This window comes from Thunnus thynnus, chromosome 23, assembly GCF_963924715.1.
Source record: "Thunnus thynnus chromosome 23, fThuThy2.1, whole genome shotgun sequence".
Classification (NCBI taxonomy): Eukaryota; Metazoa; Chordata; class Actinopteri; order Scombriformes; family Scombridae; genus Thunnus; species Thunnus thynnus.
The window spans coordinates 7004682-7022045 of record NC_089539.1 but is presented as its reverse complement, the minus strand read 5'-3'; the positions used below and the strand labels follow the sequence as shown (position 1 = coordinate 7022045).

Below are 17364 nucleotides of genomic sequence, written 5' to 3'. Positions count from 1 at the left end.
AAAGGAGACACATGGATCACGCCAGTAAGTACGTTTATATATTTTTAAAACAGCTGTCAAAAATGCTTAACAGAGCAGAGAAAAGAATGGAAAGAATAGGCATGAATTATAAATTATTTCAAACTCTTTTGAACATTTTTAAAGAATGAAGCTGGTGATATTCTGTATTTATTTTTTTTTATTGCCATAAAAAGACTAAAAACAACAATGAATTGATCCTAACAAGTATTGTCTGTGTAGCCAAAGGCTGATATATTCTTCTGTGCCATTGTTGTTAATTAAAAAATAACTACTTAATACTTAATTAACAAAGAAAAAATGTGTTAATTAAAAAGTACTTATTGATTCAATCCCACATACAACATCCTGCTGCCGTGAATACTCAGAGATGCACCAAATGCATTTGTTGGGGGACTGAAAATAGTCCCCAACAAATCTATTTACTCCTGTTAGGGTAACATTTGCATTAACTACAGTGCCCAGCAGATTTGGGAAATCTCCTGGCCTTTTTTATAAATTAAACTATCCAGTCAAGACTCTACTAGGCCATACTTCTACTTGAATTTGTGTTTGGGAGACTGCCCTGTCACGTTCTGTCACAGAGAGGCAGAGCTAAAGAAAAGCTAAGCATTATGCACCATTTACCTTCCATTTGTTCCTCCACAGCTTTATTGGCGTCTGTCAGTCTGAGCAGAGGAATGAGACGACCCAACATTGGACTCCTTCCAGCATTAAACAACAACCCGTCCACACCTGACATCTCCTGCAAACTCTCTCCAGCTACACCTCTATTCTCTCTGCCACCTCCTTCCATGTATTCCTCACTCTCCAGACCTCCACTTTGTTTAACATCACCGTCTCCCTCCCTGTCGTCCTCGAAAGTAGAGTCAACACCGACAACTCCACTGTCAAGACTTGTGTTGTGATCCTCTTCATTATGTCCATCACCACCATCGTCGCCATTATCTTTGCTGCTGCCAAACGGAGGGAGCTCTGTTGTAGGTGTGTCTACACTTACAGGTGGCTGCAGACCATCTCTTCTTCCAGATTCAACTTCTTCATTGTTGTCTGACCTTCCATCACCTCTGTCACCACTTTCCTTTTCACCTGCACCTTTGATATCTTCTTTACCATCACTACCTTTCTTTCCCTTTCCCTTCCCCATACTGTCAAAGAGTTGTGGATCATTGCTTCCTTTACCATCTTCTCTTCCATCTCCACCGCTCTCTCCAGAACCACTGACGTCCTCAGGCCAGCTAGAATCTGTCTCAGACTTGATTTCAGTCCCACTGCCAGTCTCAGTATATACTGTGTTTCCTACTACAGTCTCACCTTTAGTTTCTCTCTCTTTTTCTTGCAGCATGTTATGACTTGCTGTGCTATTGAGCTGTCTGGCTTGCTCATCACTTTCACCTTCTACTTTTCTCCACTTTCCTTCTCCTGTTATTTCTTCTTCCTGACCACTTAGCTCATGTTCCTTCTCTTTTATTTCTCTTTTGGTCTCTCTCCCATTTGTAGTCATCTCAATGCCTATTGATCTACTCTTTTTCCCCAAATCATCCGCCTTGAAGATTACAGTTGAACTTGTAGTAGAGAAGTTAGTCTTTAATGTAGCATCTCCATCCAATTCCTGATTGAGCCTGTTGCTATAAAAGCCAGAGCCTGATCCACTGTCATCTGTGTTGGTTTCCTCTGACTTAGAAAGACGGGACAAAGTCAAACCTTTAGAATCAGAGTAAGATGTGACTGAAGTGTAGATGTGATCTCCTTTTTGTCTATCTTTTCTGGCCTCCTCTTCATTGTGGGGACGTGCTAAGATGTTCAAACCATCGTGAATCCTACCGTCAGCTTGAGTAAGAGAAGTATTTCGGGTATTTCCTTTGACAGTGTTTGTTTTTGATGAGTTGATTGTACTCGAGTCATAATCAGGAGACAGAGAAAGAGAGTATGCAGCACTTAAGTGAGCCTTTGAACCCAAAGTGGTAGAGATCTCAGAGACAATAGAGTGCTCTTCAGAGGGCTTCTCATTATGATGAAAGATAATGGCACTCCTCTTATCACCAGGGAGGGAAGGAGGAGAAGGATGTAAAATGCTGGTGTATTCATTAAAAGGGTTGAGTGATGGAGGCGTGACACTGAATGAATCTGCGGAGAATCCCCCATCTGCGATAGAGACTGCAGGGTTTGCAGGGTTGACTATCACTCCACTAGGCAAGATATCTGTTAAGCCAGAGGACTGGGCAATAGTTGACTCCTTAAACTTGGACGTGGGTTTATGCACTGCAAGAAAAGCCAAAGCGAATGTCTAAAAAAAACTGAACAGATGTAGAGCTCTCGGTCATAATCATGCCCAAACCATACACAAATTGAAAGAAGAGAGTCAGATATAGGAAATGATTGAATTCCTGGTTGAAGAGATGTCATAAATCAACTTGGTGAAGGCAAACAGATGAGGCACCTTCAAGATGAAGTGAAGCCCGCATTCTGTAAGGACAGAAGAAGAAAAAAACAAACCACCAGAGTGCGCCCTTGAGCCACAGAAAAGAATGCACACCCAAAGGAGTCCAAAAAAAGATGCCAATCACAAAGCTTGAGTGGATTCAAGTAGATTATACAAAGCCAGGAAAAATATGACCTCATGTGGAGTTACATGCTGAAAGATTTGAGGAAGAGTCAAGCATATGTCATTTCTGACGGGCAGATCTGAGAATCAGGAAGCTGCTGATTACCGCTCTAATCATCATTAAAGCGTCATTATTCTTTTCGACCATCATCATTACCACCACCACCACCACTGACATTAACAACAGCATGCCACTATACAAAATGCCACCATCTTCACAGAGCGTAGCAGTGATTAGCTGAACAGTAGCGGTCCATTAGAGGAGAAAGGCAAGCATCCACCGCAATTATGTCCCAGCTGTCTACCCACTACCAGAAACATTTATTCATACCATGCTGCATATTGTAAAGTCACAGCCACTTTAACAGGAAATGTAAGGTTTATTTATTTCTTATAGTATATGATATATATATTTCCAAAGCCAAAAATGTAACAACACAATAAAATGTGTGAGGAGTGTAAGGAAAAGTACCGCTAGTATATAACAAAAATTGTATAATATGTCTGAAAGGTGTGAGAGCACAATATATTGTACAAGCATAAGCCCAGGGTCATGCTATGAAAGGCTGTTCTTGGGTGTTTCATCTTACCGTTGAACATGGGCTGGGTCGTATGCATCAGCACCCTGAGGAGAGAGGAGGAGGTGAATGATTTGTAGACTGAATCAGCGAGGGTGTTGCTAGCTGTTGCCGTCCTTTCTGTAATCCACAGAGGGGAGGTGGGAGTGGAGGAAACTGAGGTGATGGTTTCTGTGGGAGATTTGTTCACAGGGGTGTCACTGTCTTCAGAGGACAGCATGGTATCTTTGTCCATTTGATTACCTGTGGGACAAAATACACATAATAACACGGCTGGTGCAATAATGCATGATGTGACACCTGTTGTGCTCCAATATCCCGTCATCATGTCACATCATGAAGAGCGAATGGTGTGAAGTAGGCGACGTGCCATGATGTAAAGATGTAAAGTGATGTAGGTTGTCATGTGAAGTGACATATTGAGATATCACATCACATGATATGTCATATGAATGAATTAATTTTTATCACTGTGTTGTGCATACAGATATGGTCAGCCAGGACAAACCCAGATATTACTACAAAAAGTCCAAAAATGAAGAAAACCACTTTGAGTAAATTTCTGTAATCTAGAGATTCATGTCAACAACAAAATTCATAATTTGCTGACAAAATATATACTGAATAACACTGGAGAAATCAGTAAAAATAGTCATTGAATAAACCAGCCATTTGTTATAATAATTACTACTTAAGTAAAGTGGCAAGAGTCCTGTGGACCAAAATCTGCTGGTACCTATTAAAGCATTCATGAGCTTAAATTGCTCCCTGGCACTGCTCAAAACCCTACAGTAGCAGTACCAACAGATTTTTTGATTAAACATGAGTACAGAAAAGGAAAAAGCTCTTCCAATCAAATCTGACCTGGCAGAGTACCAGCAGAAACTGTTGGAGAGGAGGTGAGGGTTTCCTGTGGAGAGCTGTTGTCTGTGTCTTCATAGAAGATATCTGTGACTTGGATGTCTTCCACAGGAGGGGTGTAGAGATCCGACTGGGGAGAAGGGAGGCCACTTTGATCTGGTTGACCATGATCCCCGGACTGCAGGTAAAACAGGCAGTGCATAAAAACAAACAGAGTGGCTCTTATTGAAGTTCCTGGTTGAATAAACCACAAAAACATGAGACAAATCTTTGGACTGGGTTGAGTTAAAAAATAGAGCTCTGGTGCTTTAGGATCTCATTAAAATTTTATGTCCCAATCATTTGTTTAAACATTAGTTATTCCATTTAATTAGGTTTAAGAGGAGAAAAAAAGAGGTAATTACTACCTGATGTGATAACACTGACAACGATGCCTCTTCTGTGATTTGACGGCGGATCGTCGGCAGGGTGGTGGTCCGAGCAACTGGAAACAGAAAGCCTGGCTGCTCAGTCACCTCAGTCACCCAGATTGCACTGTTGCCGTCAAAACCTGCATTAGTAAACGGCCGCTGTGTTGCGATCCCCTGGTCCTCGTCAATATGGTTTTCGTCCATAATATTGGCGTTAGACCCGCTTCGGTCCGGTTTGTCTTTCATGTTCTGGTTGAGTCGGGTTTTCTGTAGAACGGCAGACTCGGAGGGAGTCTTTGGGGTTGAACGCGTGCTGAACTGGACTGGGAGGTTCTGGTTTGTTTGGGTTTGGTCTCTGGGCTGGGTATGGTGTGTGGGGTGGTTCTGGTAAACTCGGGTCTGCTCCACTGGGGTTTCTTCCACTGGGCTGTGGCCCTCGGGAGACAAATCCACCTGATTCTGGTTCTCTGGCTTCTCCCATCTGCCTTTAGATGAGACCTACCACAAGAAATAAAAACACTATTATGTAGTTTTGTGTCACAGGAGGCTTTATTGTGAGTATCACAGTCTTTTTCTTTTTTGTAATCTCTCATAAACATGCTGGAAGGTCCCACATAGCCTTTTGTGCTGCTCTCCAAACACTCAAAGACAAGCCGCAACTGACATAATTACAATAATTTCCATAATAATTAGGTTCACTGATATGATTGAATGCAGGGAAACTTCAGCTCTGCAAAATAATTCTGCAAAATGAATAGCAACATGCAGAGTGGCATCCGGTGAAACCACAGATAAACACAGACTGACCTACCTCCCTGTTGACCTCCGAGTCTTGAGAAACAGTGTCAGGATCTGAATCGCTTTCTACAGAGAGGAAAGAAATACAGACTTACTTACTATTATAGTGGATTCAAATATATGCTCTTTGTGTGTGTGAGTTTATTTGTACCGGGGTCTTCTAACGGCATGTCCACTATAATCTGGTCGCTCCATCGTCCTCTGAGTCCGTTGGTACAAACAGCCACCACCTGAACCACGTAGCTACTGTTGGCCAGCAGGCTGGGGATGATGGCTCCCTGTAAAGTCACAATGGTAAATTGAAATATCTCAGCTGTGAAATGTCCTTCAACTTTCAATACAGATTTTAAAATCACATAATCATAGTTATAGTAAAGGTGTTTTAGACTCCAATTATGTAATATCTTTGACGACTTTCTTCAAAACATGGAATTGAATGGGGTTTTTTTTTGGGGGGGGGGGGGGGGGGGGGGGGTCTCTTATAAACTCTCTTAATAATCTCTTAATAAACAGCATGTCATTAATTCCTTTTGCTCTATTTTTTATTATTATATTGTGCTTGAGTGCATCTCATATATATTGCATTACCGCTGGGTTTACAATTTCAAAATCATAAATAATTCTGCTTTTGGGTTTTTATTAAGTGTTTTCATTTTCTATGTTTGTAGTAAAAGATGTTACACTTTTAATAATACACTGCACGATTTATTGTCAAGTACAAGCTACAAATATATGTAAAACAGTATCACTGTAATCCCTCATTAATAAATAGAACCTTTGAAAAATAACCACAAAACGTACATATAAAAGACTAAAAACTAAATAAAACTACCAAACTTACACTGAAAACAACATAAGAACATAAAATAACATAAAATAAGAACTTCAAACTATGTAATATCAAAATATGAATCATGCATTTACACACATAAAGTATGCAAATTTAAAGAAGTGATTCAATTATTTTATTGTAAGTTGATCTGAATATTGACAACTGTGAGGTACATACAGCACATGCAAAGGCTTGTGCACTTACACTCAGACTCACACAGATATACAGTATATACAAATACACATGCACAGATATTGCAGGTCACACTAAGGGACACTCAGTGACCCATTAAGAGGGCAACATTGATTGTAACAGTCAATCAATCAATCACTTTGATCAATCTAGATTCCAAGAGCAGGCATAACATGAGTGTGACAGATGGAGAGTGGATGGATTGATGGATGGACAGAATTCTAACAGATTATTCTGTAATATTTGCTGCAGAAGGAGACCTCTGTAACTCTGTGGAGTGCAGGTAATGGTCCATAACACTAGCTGAATTTACATTTATTTGAAAGATGTGCGTTGTGTGTGTGTGTGTGGGTTCAGTTTTTAAGATGTTTCGTACCACGTCCTGGTCCCCATCAGTCCTGTACTCCTGCTTGATCTGGTCTCGGCCCCGCAGCCTCTGGTAAGTGACGGTGTACCAGTCGATGGTCGTGTCGTAAACCACGCGGGGACGCTCCCACGTCACCACGATGGTTGTGTCGTTCTGGGCATCAGCCTGAACGTTTTCTGGCTCCAAGCTGCAGGCTAGAGACGGCAGAAAGAGAGGAAGATCGGTAAAAATTGTAAGTATTGATTTTTGTGGATGAAATGCAAGAAGGAGATGAAAAACAAACAACAACAACTGGACATCTAAATAAGAACAGAGCAGAAATGCTGCAACATATAACATTAAGTTTAGTGTTGCTAAAGGTAACTTGATATTAATCGACTGCATTGAAAATGGAAGAAAACAGGAATACATTTCAAAAAGCCCAGCTCAGGAGGTGAGTGTGTGTGTGTGCACGCACGTGTGTGTGTATGTGTGTGTATGGGAGTGGGTGCATAAATTTGTTACAGGCAAAAAGACCCTTTTCTGAATTTCTGAATACTTTATTTCAATTTCAAAAAGAGCTTCAAAATAAATTGCCTACGCTGAGAGGAGAGGGGGCATTGAACTACAAAGTCGAGCTCCCTGGCAACCCAAAAGACCCACTTTACTTGAGGGTCGACTTTATGAAGATGGAGAGCGTAGTGAATTATATATTTTGATGATTATGAGTAGGCTGACCTTGGAGGACAGGGTTACAGCTACAGAGAAAGCAGCAGATGGGTAATATTTTCAGTCGTGGAAAAAAATAAGATTAATAATGTTATATTTATATTGATCCCTAAGAGGGGATCCAATTTTCACCACCATGTTGCTCAAAATACAGTATAAATTAGTAAGGTGAAAAGATTTAGAGATTTGGAGAAGAGTAGATTCTGGGTTGAACTCTTAAAGCCCTAATAAGGAAAAAAAATCTCAAGCACAAAATCATAACAAGCTTGTATCTGTGGGGAGATGATCAATAGCAGTGTCTCAGGCAAAAACTTACTTTCTGGCCTGTTTAATGACTAAAACTCACTGTGAGCAGGAGAGTGATGGCACATGACTTTTCAGCTCCAAGCAGAAAGCTTAAAAAAAGAAGCTGGAAAAATAATAAACTACGTGAAAATCATTATTTTTAAACAAGATTTTCTTTTTCGTGTCTTTTCCACCTTTGCTTTCAGTTCTCAGGTCTCATAGGTCAACGAGACTACGAGAGGCTCAGCACAGAAAACATAATATAAGATTGACACAAAAATAAAACTGGGAGCAACAGTGGGAAACATGTAAAAGCAGCAACATTGTTCAGAGAATGTAAATTAGTTAATTCGTAGAACAATTAGAGAAATTGGTTACAATTTCATTTGTTCTGCTTATGATGTTTATTACGGTATTATTTCTCCTGCTTATGATTTTGGGTTCATGTTCTTCTTTTTAGAAAATCACATTAGAATTGATTTTTTTCTTCATGCTTACATTCCACTGAGGTTAAGTGGACTCCATAAAAGGGCATACTATTGATATATTATTACAACAGATATTATATCTAATAATATAAGATTATATTGTTGTAAAAATGATATGAATGTGAGCAGCAGATTTCTATCTTTGTGTACAGCATGTTTCCCTACCTGAAATGAATCAAACTGAGTTAACATGTGTGTAAAAATAGAAATAAAAGTGAAACAAACAATTAGTGAACATTATGTTTGGGTGGGTGATGACGTACTGGGCGTGAGCACGTCCTCCACTCCGGTGTACGAGGCAAACACCTGACCCATGAACTGCTGCTGCTGCTCCCTGAAGTTGTTCTGCAGGTAATCGGTCAACATCACATATCCAGCCTGCTCCATGGTCATCACCTCACAAAACACCTCAATCTGGGGGACACCGAGAGACACGCATACAGACACAGAGAGAGAGAGGTTGAACAGAAATAAAGTGACATCTGAAACCAAGGAAAGAAATGACTGTTGCATCTTTCCTGTTTATATTCAGCTGCCAAAATAAACCTCAAACTGTAAGTGTGTGTGTGTGTGTTTGTGTGCTTAAGAGGTTTGTGCTGGTGCCAGGCAAAGACAGAGAGACAGCGCTGCTCTATTTTTGGTGAAGTAAAATGTGGTGAGCTAAAATGTCATGCCTTGCCACCTCCGTTTCATTCATGCAAACACACACACACACACACACATATATATGTACGTACTGTACACTGTACACACAACCATTGTAGTGACCTCATTCACTCTCCATTATTCTGCTACATAATTAATGATTATTACAAAGATGATTTCATCCAAAGTCGCTGTTCCTCAACGGTCCTTAAACGTCTTCATCAGCAGGCTGGAAGCAAACTGCAGTAATGTTACAGTGTCACCTTGTTGCTATGAGCGCTATTCAAACTCTGCATGACAGGCCTTTTCATCATGCCACTGCAAAAAAACTATTCTGTTACTTTAAAATTGGACTAAAGATGTCACATTGCATCATTTCAATGGGACAGTTTGTTTTTATTTTGTGCATAGATGTCAAAGACAGCTGACCTGAAACTAGCCACAACAACCACAGGCAACAGCAGTGTACACTTTGGAGTCGATGTTTGTTTTCAAATTGAACCTAAAGCCTAAATATTTTATGACTTTTACAAGAGCCAATACAGCAAAAAAACTAACAATATGAACCTCTCTTTATTCATTATTTCAAAAGACTGCCATGTGTCGAATATTCGCAGTTCAAAAGTTGCATCATAAAGCTTGCAGGCTTCCATCAGAAATGATGCTACAGCAATTTAGTTGTTAGAGCTGCTTCAACTGATTTTAAAGGAAGCTTTTTCCTCATGGCTCTTTGATGTAATGCAGTGTGCTGTAAAAGGCTTAAAAGGTAAATTCAGATAAAGATCTAAAGTAAATAAAAATCATTTTTGACTCTCAGCAGGACAGTGAATGAAAAACATTCCAGCTAAAGCATTATTTACATAGATGTGTGTCAGAAAGAAATGTGTGTGTGTCTTCACTTGTATATATATGTATGTGTGATAAACCTACTGACCTGTGTTTCCGATATGGCCACAGTGTGCTTAAAGACGACCCATTCTACCATCTCTGAGCAGGGAGGGGCAGTCAGTGAGCCGTTGTAGATGTAGTATTTATCTGTGTTATTGGGCAGCAGGGACCGCAGGGTGAAAGCTTCCATCGACCCGCTCTTACCTGGTGAAAAAAAAAACAACAAAAAAAATCAGTGTCACAAAAAACAAATGTTTTGTCCCATGCTGTGAATCAAGCATTATAGAAATGTCAGACTGTATGTTCAGTGTGTGATATGTAAATATGAGTTTCACTGGAAGCCAGTCAGAGATGTATAATTCTATCATTTAGGAGAGAAAAGCATCATTTTTTTGTGCAATAATGTTTCCAGTATTTCTGTATGATCTCTCTCTTGCATGATGAAACTGAATACTGACCTCACTCACTCCTGCTAGCAAACATTTTATTAAATCCACTATTTATTTTTGGAAATGTAGCTACTAGTTGTGTGGAATTTTGTACACCAAAAGATAGGATGACATGGTCTCAGACTAATGTAGTGTTCATTTTTAGAATTTATTGAATTTCCTGTTGCTTTGTTTACTTGATTACAGAAATGCTTTGTTGTGCTCATAGTTGGAAACAAACATTATATTTAGCTTTTCTTTCGTCCAGGCAATCATTATTCTGCTCCTTTCACTGATTGAATTTTAATGATTTTGCCTGATGAAAACAAATTTACATCAATTTGTTTTCTTGCTGCAACCTTTTAATAAACAGAAACAGTACTCGTAGAAGGTCAGATGTTAGCATCCCTGGAGCTAGCAGGTTCAGTGTGTTGCTCTAGACTTATCTTTACCCAAACAGGGTATTTTAAACACAAGCCCTCCAGTTGAAGGCCTTATTATGTCCCTGTCTGCACCTTGCTACTTTCTTTATTGAGGATAGAGGTAGAGTTGACTTACCAAACCTGCTGACAGTGTTGACGGCCTCTATAACAGGAATGAAGTTCTCATTGTCTTCCAGGCTGACCTGCAGACAAGAACATAAGCTTCTATAGTGGATTTCATTTCAGTCTTTGTTTGAGGAGGAACAGACTGATCCCTAATATTGAAGAACAAATCAACAGGTCGACCTACCTCGAAGAGCACAGCCAACACAGCGATCCTCCCTCCCTGCCTGATGGCTTCATCAAGACTTTGGAAGTCATCTGGATCATAACAGTAGATCTGCATCTGAACGAGAGCAACAAACAGGTAGGTTAGCTGAATGCAAAGTTCATGACAAATGTAATTATGGTAAATATATCTATGGATAGAGCGATGTTTTGTTTTGTTTTTTTACCTCAAGAGGGTATTTCATCCCGTTCAGGCTGTGTTCAGACCCGTCTGAAGTTGCATTGCAACGCCCCCAGTGGAAAGTGATTCTACCAACACGAAACCTGGAGCTCAGGCCTCCTCCACTCACAAAGAACTCTCCATCCACATTGATGGCCACTAAAACACACACAGCACTTCAGCATAAATGTAAATCCTCTTGTTTAGAAAGGTTACAGATCAAATAAGGGAAGGTCCATTAAATGCAAATGAAGAGTTGATTTGCAAAATGATATATTGTCATCTGTATTGATTGAAATAATCGACAAAATGCCAGGAACACCCATGAAAAATAATGTATATGTGCTAAAGACTAAAATTAAAGCCGCGTTTCGACTGCAGGGGATTTGCAGGGATGACCACTGCTGATTGGTCAAACAAACACAGCACAGCTGCTTCAACTTGTGCACCGCTGAAGTATTCTAGTATTGATTTAGGATCAGTTTAGGATGAGGGGAGGACATTTCTCCTCGTTTGATAGCATTAAAAGTAAAGTTAGACTTTGTTCTCGGCTTCCCAACTCTTTCTAAAAAAGAAGAGAGAAAAAGAGAGAGAGAGCGAGCGAGCTGACTAAAGACGGAGTGGTGGCAGAGAGAACAAACACGAGAGAAATAAAACGTTATTTTCTGATTGTCTCATGGCGGTTATGTACTAAAGCACAAACAAATAACCATCAAACGCTCAATAAATGATTTACTGTGGAGACAGAAGCTCTTAGTTTCATTTTCCTCCTCTGCATTTCTCCTTGTCATTCATTCTTTACATCCAACTCACGCAGCAGTAAAAAATACAAAGAACAGGACAAAACTGTGTCGTTTTTCCTTGTTGTGAATGTTGTGTTTCAAGCACGGCTGTAATTTTTTAATTCCTCATGGGTCTAATTTGCATGATCTACCTGGTTCCTAAAATGCGGTGGAAATGCAAATGAGACTGCACAACAGGGACTTAAAGTTTCTGAGATGAGTTCCTCTGGGTCCAAACTAGCTGGAAGTGTGTACGTTCCTTTAGTCTAATGGCCCCTAGAGGGTGTTTCAAGATAACACAAGTTATCAGTCATGTTTGTTTCTCATTAGGTAATATTACTTCACCTAATGTGTTAACTTGGAGAATAACTGTTCCATTAAAGGAATAGTTCCACATTTTGGAAAATAGTGACAACTTGTTCTTTCGTTGTTATGTGGCAGTTTTAATGTGCTTCTCATAAACAAAGCGACAATAAAACTCCCCTCAAGTCCTCTTTATCCCTTTATATTTACCTCTTGGAGGCACAAATGAGCAGTTTTCTATGTATGTCCAACATTCAAATGCTCGGTTTGCCTTGAAGGATAATAACTCACAACAGGATATGACATTCAGTTTAGTGAGACTGCACAGTCCGTATATTTCTCACATAATATCTTGCTTGTTCTAATATGCAATTTCCTCTCGTGACTTCACAGAGAAGAAAAGGAGATTAATTCTAGGACCATTAACGTATAGAGGACACGCACACACAGCCTTGGCCGTATTGAAAAGATGGTGATGATAGCTCAGACAGCTTTCATTTGTTATCAGGCCAGACATCACTCCTCACTCTGCCTTTCCTCTCACTGTCTCCTCACATCCTCCTCATTTTTCTCTATTGCTACTTGTCTCTATATACATTTTTTCCTCTTGCTCTTTTGTTGCCTCTTTTCTGTTGCTCAGTTTCATCTCTGCATCCCGACATCGATCTCCCGTCTCTCTCCACATGATCTCTCTGTAGTGCTGTCCCTCTGCTTGCTTCTCTCTCTCTCAATTACTTGGTCTCCTTTTCTTTTCTTTGTTTGTCTGACTTCTTCCCCCTTAAATCCTCACTGCTTCTCTCCTCCATTAACTTCCATGTTCTGAATCTTTTTTTTTTTTCTCTACGTCTTGAAAGTTAAGCTTCTTTCCACATCCAAGGATTAAGATGTTGTGTTTTACAGCAGCAGAATGATGTCAAAGTCATGTTCATAGATTGAATCTACGGAATATCTTCCTCCTCTGGATGATGATGATTGAATATGCTCTTGTGTGGAGTTGAAAAGAAAAAGAAAATCTTACAAGTCGCTCATGTTTCAATGTAAGTAAAACAGCATGGGATGTGATTTCCTGCAGGATGACATTACTAACATGGCTTCATTTGTTTTTAATGAAATATATCAAAAATTTGAAAATTCTATCACAGACACACACAGAATTACAACCTACTTTCCATACTTCCAATTCCCGCTTTGCACTGCTTAGATTTCAGATCTCATTACCAAATAAGCCAACCATAGACTTGAATATAAGACAGCAGCTTGAAATGGTCTTGAAAAAAGATAACAGTTTGTTTAGACGGGTAAACATCTTTGGTTTAGTTTGTAGGAAAGTTATGGTCATGGTCAAATAAGAAGACATTTCATACTTGGAATTCATATCGATCACTAAGAGTTATTTCTTAAAATTCAGAAAACAAGTCTGTGCAGCGAAGGAGAGCGGGAAAGCATTGACTTACCTGTCTTCCCGTTGTTGTGGATGGTGGTGGACTCTGCCGTCAGTTTGTCCCAGCCCTCTAGCTGTAGGTTTTGGTACTGCAGCCTGACCTGGGTGAACGTCTCGTCGATGTCCACGGGAGACTGCCTGGCGCTGTTACAGGACGGGTACTTCTTACCCCAGTTACGCTGGTTCAGGGCACCTGTGTATGAAGATATTGGTGGGTAAATGAAGAGACAGAGATCTGAAATTTACAAAATCCCTAAAAGCTGGTTTCACTTCTTCCACCACTCGCTGTCACCAGAAATTCTGAAAGCTTAGCCGTGTTTGCTCTAGAAGTACAGCAGCCCCTTACTGTTTCGTGACAAAAAGCAATAAAGCAGATTAATCTCTCGATGTAAAATGCTAGACTGAGAGAGTCTAGCAATTATCATATTACCATATAAGCCCTTTATGTGCTTGTAAAATACATTTAGACACATTTTTTTTTGCTGTTTACAGTGGCAGTGCTGTTTACAAACAGAATGCAGTCTGTTAAACGAGTTGAGCTCGAACAAGGGCAGATGGTCAAACTGCAGGTCAAACATGACTGGTTGGCCTCAGGTCATCCTAGCCCACTATGCATGTGTGTGTTTGTGTGTGTGCGTGCATGTCTTATATTGTTTGTTGATGATCTTTGTGTGTGAATATGTATTTGTGATTTTTTTTTTAGGAACGCACAGTATGAATCCTCTTTAATCTTATTGATGTCGTGTGTGTGTGGGTGTGTGTGCATGTGTTTTAACAAGGCTGTGCTTTCACATGAATAATGTAAAAGAATAAACAGCATCAGGACGAGCTAAATTTTCAGCCCAGCATGCCACACACACACACAAAAAAAAACTCCTAATCAAAACAGCATAAAAAGAAAAGCAAAGCTGACGTTTTCTTTTTGTATTGCTCAGAAGAAATTCATTCACTACAAAATGTTTTGCTAAATGTCGCAGCTGCTGCTTTAAAATCTTTAAGAGGACATGCAGTGTGTGTGAATTTATTCATGACTGCATATCACACCATCTACGTTTACTGAATTCATGCGTGTGCTTTTATTTATTTTTAGAGTACATATATGTAATCCCTTCACATTTAATAACATGCAGTGTTGTGCATGGGTGTGTAAAATATTATTCACAAGTACAAGTTACCTGTGTACATACTGAAAAGCTCTATGTGTTTATGTGCAGCCCGCAAACGGTTCCTCGTCTTCATATGAGCAGATGTGTTCATTCATCCGCTCTTAACATTCAGTCGTTTCCTCCAGACACATTCAGGGAAAACTCACAGTAAACTCACCTTAACTGCATTCATTATGCTACATAATATTTCTGATGTAAATTCATAATAGAGAAGATTGGAAGACTGATAGATAATACACTGTATGAATGAACAAAAAATGCTTCAAAAGTACAGTATATATCCTCCTACGATTAGGACACAATACTGATTTCAGATGAAAAAAAAAGGAATCCTTTATGTCATTGCTCAATATTCAAGTCACAGTTTTTATCACTCACAGAATCGCTACTAAACAAAACACTGCCAGGGATCATTCTGTCATTCTGTCTGACTCAATGCCTGTATTTCTAATAATCTACATTATCACAAGCAGATATAGAGAGCAGACTCACTCTGAGACTCTATGATGGAAACTCATCATTTGAAGCGTCCTGTTCAGTGCTTTGTCATTTGCGTGTGTGTTTTACAGTAAACAATAAAGACAATGGGTCTAATGAGGTCAGAGCAGATGTTTTAACTGTAATTGGTCACACATGACTTAACAGGTATCGGCTTTACATTCTTTGTCGTGTGTGTCTGCGTGTGTCAGAGAGAGAGAGAGAGAGAGAGAGAGAGAGAGAGAGAGAGAGAGAGAGAGAGACAGAGAGAGAGAGGGAGACCTTGTTTGACCCAAGTTCAACAAAATCAATTTCAACTTTGTTGTATTTCTGCCTGGTTTGGCAGCAACAGTTGAACCTGTCAAAACAGACTGAGGCTTATGGTGAAAATGTTCATTAAGTTGAGCCAGTTCTGTGCACTTTAAAGTCAATCAAACATGCAACAGTTGTTTAATTTCCTCTTGTAATACTGTGGCTTCTAGACACGTTTGGAATAGCTTTCAGTTTGCCTTTTCACAAATGTTCAAGTGTGTGATGTGAAAATACAAACTACATTTTTTCTACATTTTTGGTTGGTTGATAGTGGTTGTTAAAATGTCAACCTTCAGAGGGTATTCGGTCCACAGTTAACAACCAATCTGTCATAGATAAGAGCTTTTAGTGTAAAAGATGCACATCAATCATGAAGCGTCACACAGCACGACTGATCTGTTTGATTTTCATGTAGCAGCATAATGTGAAAGCTGGTCAGTTCACCCAAATCACAAAAACACACACACAAACATTTGCTCGCTTACTTCAATATAATTCAAAAGCGCTGCTCCTTCAAGCACTGAAAATGACAGCTGACGTTTCATTGATTTAAGGGAAATGTTACAAATACAGGTCAAAACAGAATTATGGACATGTTTGATTGTTTTCTGTCAGAGTTGTATGTGTTTTTATAGAAGCTGTTTGTACAATTTAATTACGAGATGTTCGCCAGTTCCATCTTTACCTATATTTTGTGCTAGCACAGTGCATGTGTGAGTGCTGGTGAAAATGACAGGGGGTTGTCAGTGTGTCAGTGACCAGATCTGGCCTCTGCCGCCTCATCCGTTAGCATCATAACACACAAATATCATATCACATAAACAGCCAGTTACTCCTCTGACATAACGCCCCCATGAAAACAAGTAGTTGACAGGTTGGAGAAAGGACTTAAAAAATAAACCAGACTTTCCTGTCCTCATTTAGTTACATAAACACACTTGCACACAAATCCACTCGCACTCAGTCAAGGACTAAAATCTCGATGATTAAATACGGAAATTACATTTCATATCTCTGAGTTCCACTTGCTTTTTCACAGAACTCCCAGAATAAAGTCTGCTGATGCTGCCGGTGCGAGAATCCTGTACCTATTGTTGTCAGATTCATATGGGAGACTTTTAAAGCCGACCGTGTGCAATTTTGATTAAAAAAAGCAATATGATCAGTATTACATTATTATATTTTTCTCCATGCTTTTGTGCTTTCTCCTTCCAAATGTATATTTTTTATATATTTGCTCTGTCTGAATGTTAAAACATTTTTAGACAGACAGAACAGATCACATCACAGATTTCAAGCTCAGGGAAGATTTTTTATACTCATGTTCAGAGTTTGGTATTTCATTTATGTACATTTGTGAAGTTGTCAGGATGAAAATAACCCAATTTCACATCATTATATGTTTAAAAATGTAAATCCAATTCATTTTTTATCCATAAACTAAAGCTGTAACTCCACAAAAGACAGAAAAAAAAGGAGACATCTGGAAACGTTCTGAAGACTTTGTGCTCATAAAAGAGCAGTCAGCTGTAAAAGTGTTTGAGACATAAACCATTTACACCTTATGCTGCTGTTGCTGCTCTTTAACCACAACACCCTGATCATTTTAGCTCAACCCTCACTCTCGGCGGAAGAGAGGTGAGTCGAGAGAGGGAGGGAGAGTGCACAGAGGACAAAGAGAGGAGCAGCAGAGAATACAAAGGTAAGACTGGAAAGAGGAGCAGAGGGAGGAGGAGGAGGTGATAAAGACCAGGGACAAGTAGAGATGGGAGGAAAAAAATAGATGAGACAAAAAAGAAGGGGTAGGGAGAAAATAGCAGGACAGGGAGAAGATGGGGTGATAGATAAGA

At 39.6% G+C, this 17364-nt stretch overlaps 1 protein-coding gene across 1 annotated transcript in view; it reads right to left on the bottom strand.

Annotated features, from left to right (window-relative positions):
• The window catches only part of ptprz1b (protein tyrosine phosphatase receptor type Z1b), a 58738-nt gene that overhangs the window by 9671 nt on the left and 31703 nt on the right, over window positions 1–17364 (bottom strand). The window contains exons 3-14 of the mRNA XM_067582550.1: window positions 13573–13752; window positions 11041–11192; window positions 10836–10931; window positions 10662–10728; window positions 9722–9879; window positions 8406–8556; window positions 6671–6855; window positions 5422–5548; window positions 5284–5336; window positions 4470–4970; window positions 4066–4240; window positions 3214–3444 (exon numbers count right to left, since the gene is read on the bottom strand). Of these exons, the coding sequence (XP_067438651.1) occupies window positions 3214–3444; window positions 4066–4240; window positions 4470–4970; window positions 5284–5336; window positions 5422–5548; window positions 6671–6855; window positions 8406–8556; window positions 9722–9879; window positions 10662–10728; window positions 10836–10931; window positions 11041–11192; window positions 13573–13752 (2076 nt within the window). The remainder of the gene's footprint in view (window positions 1–3213; window positions 3445–4065; window positions 4241–4469; window positions 4971–5283; window positions 5337–5421; window positions 5549–6670; window positions 6856–8405; window positions 8557–9721; window positions 9880–10661; window positions 10729–10835; window positions 10932–11040; window positions 11193–13572; window positions 13753–17364) is intronic.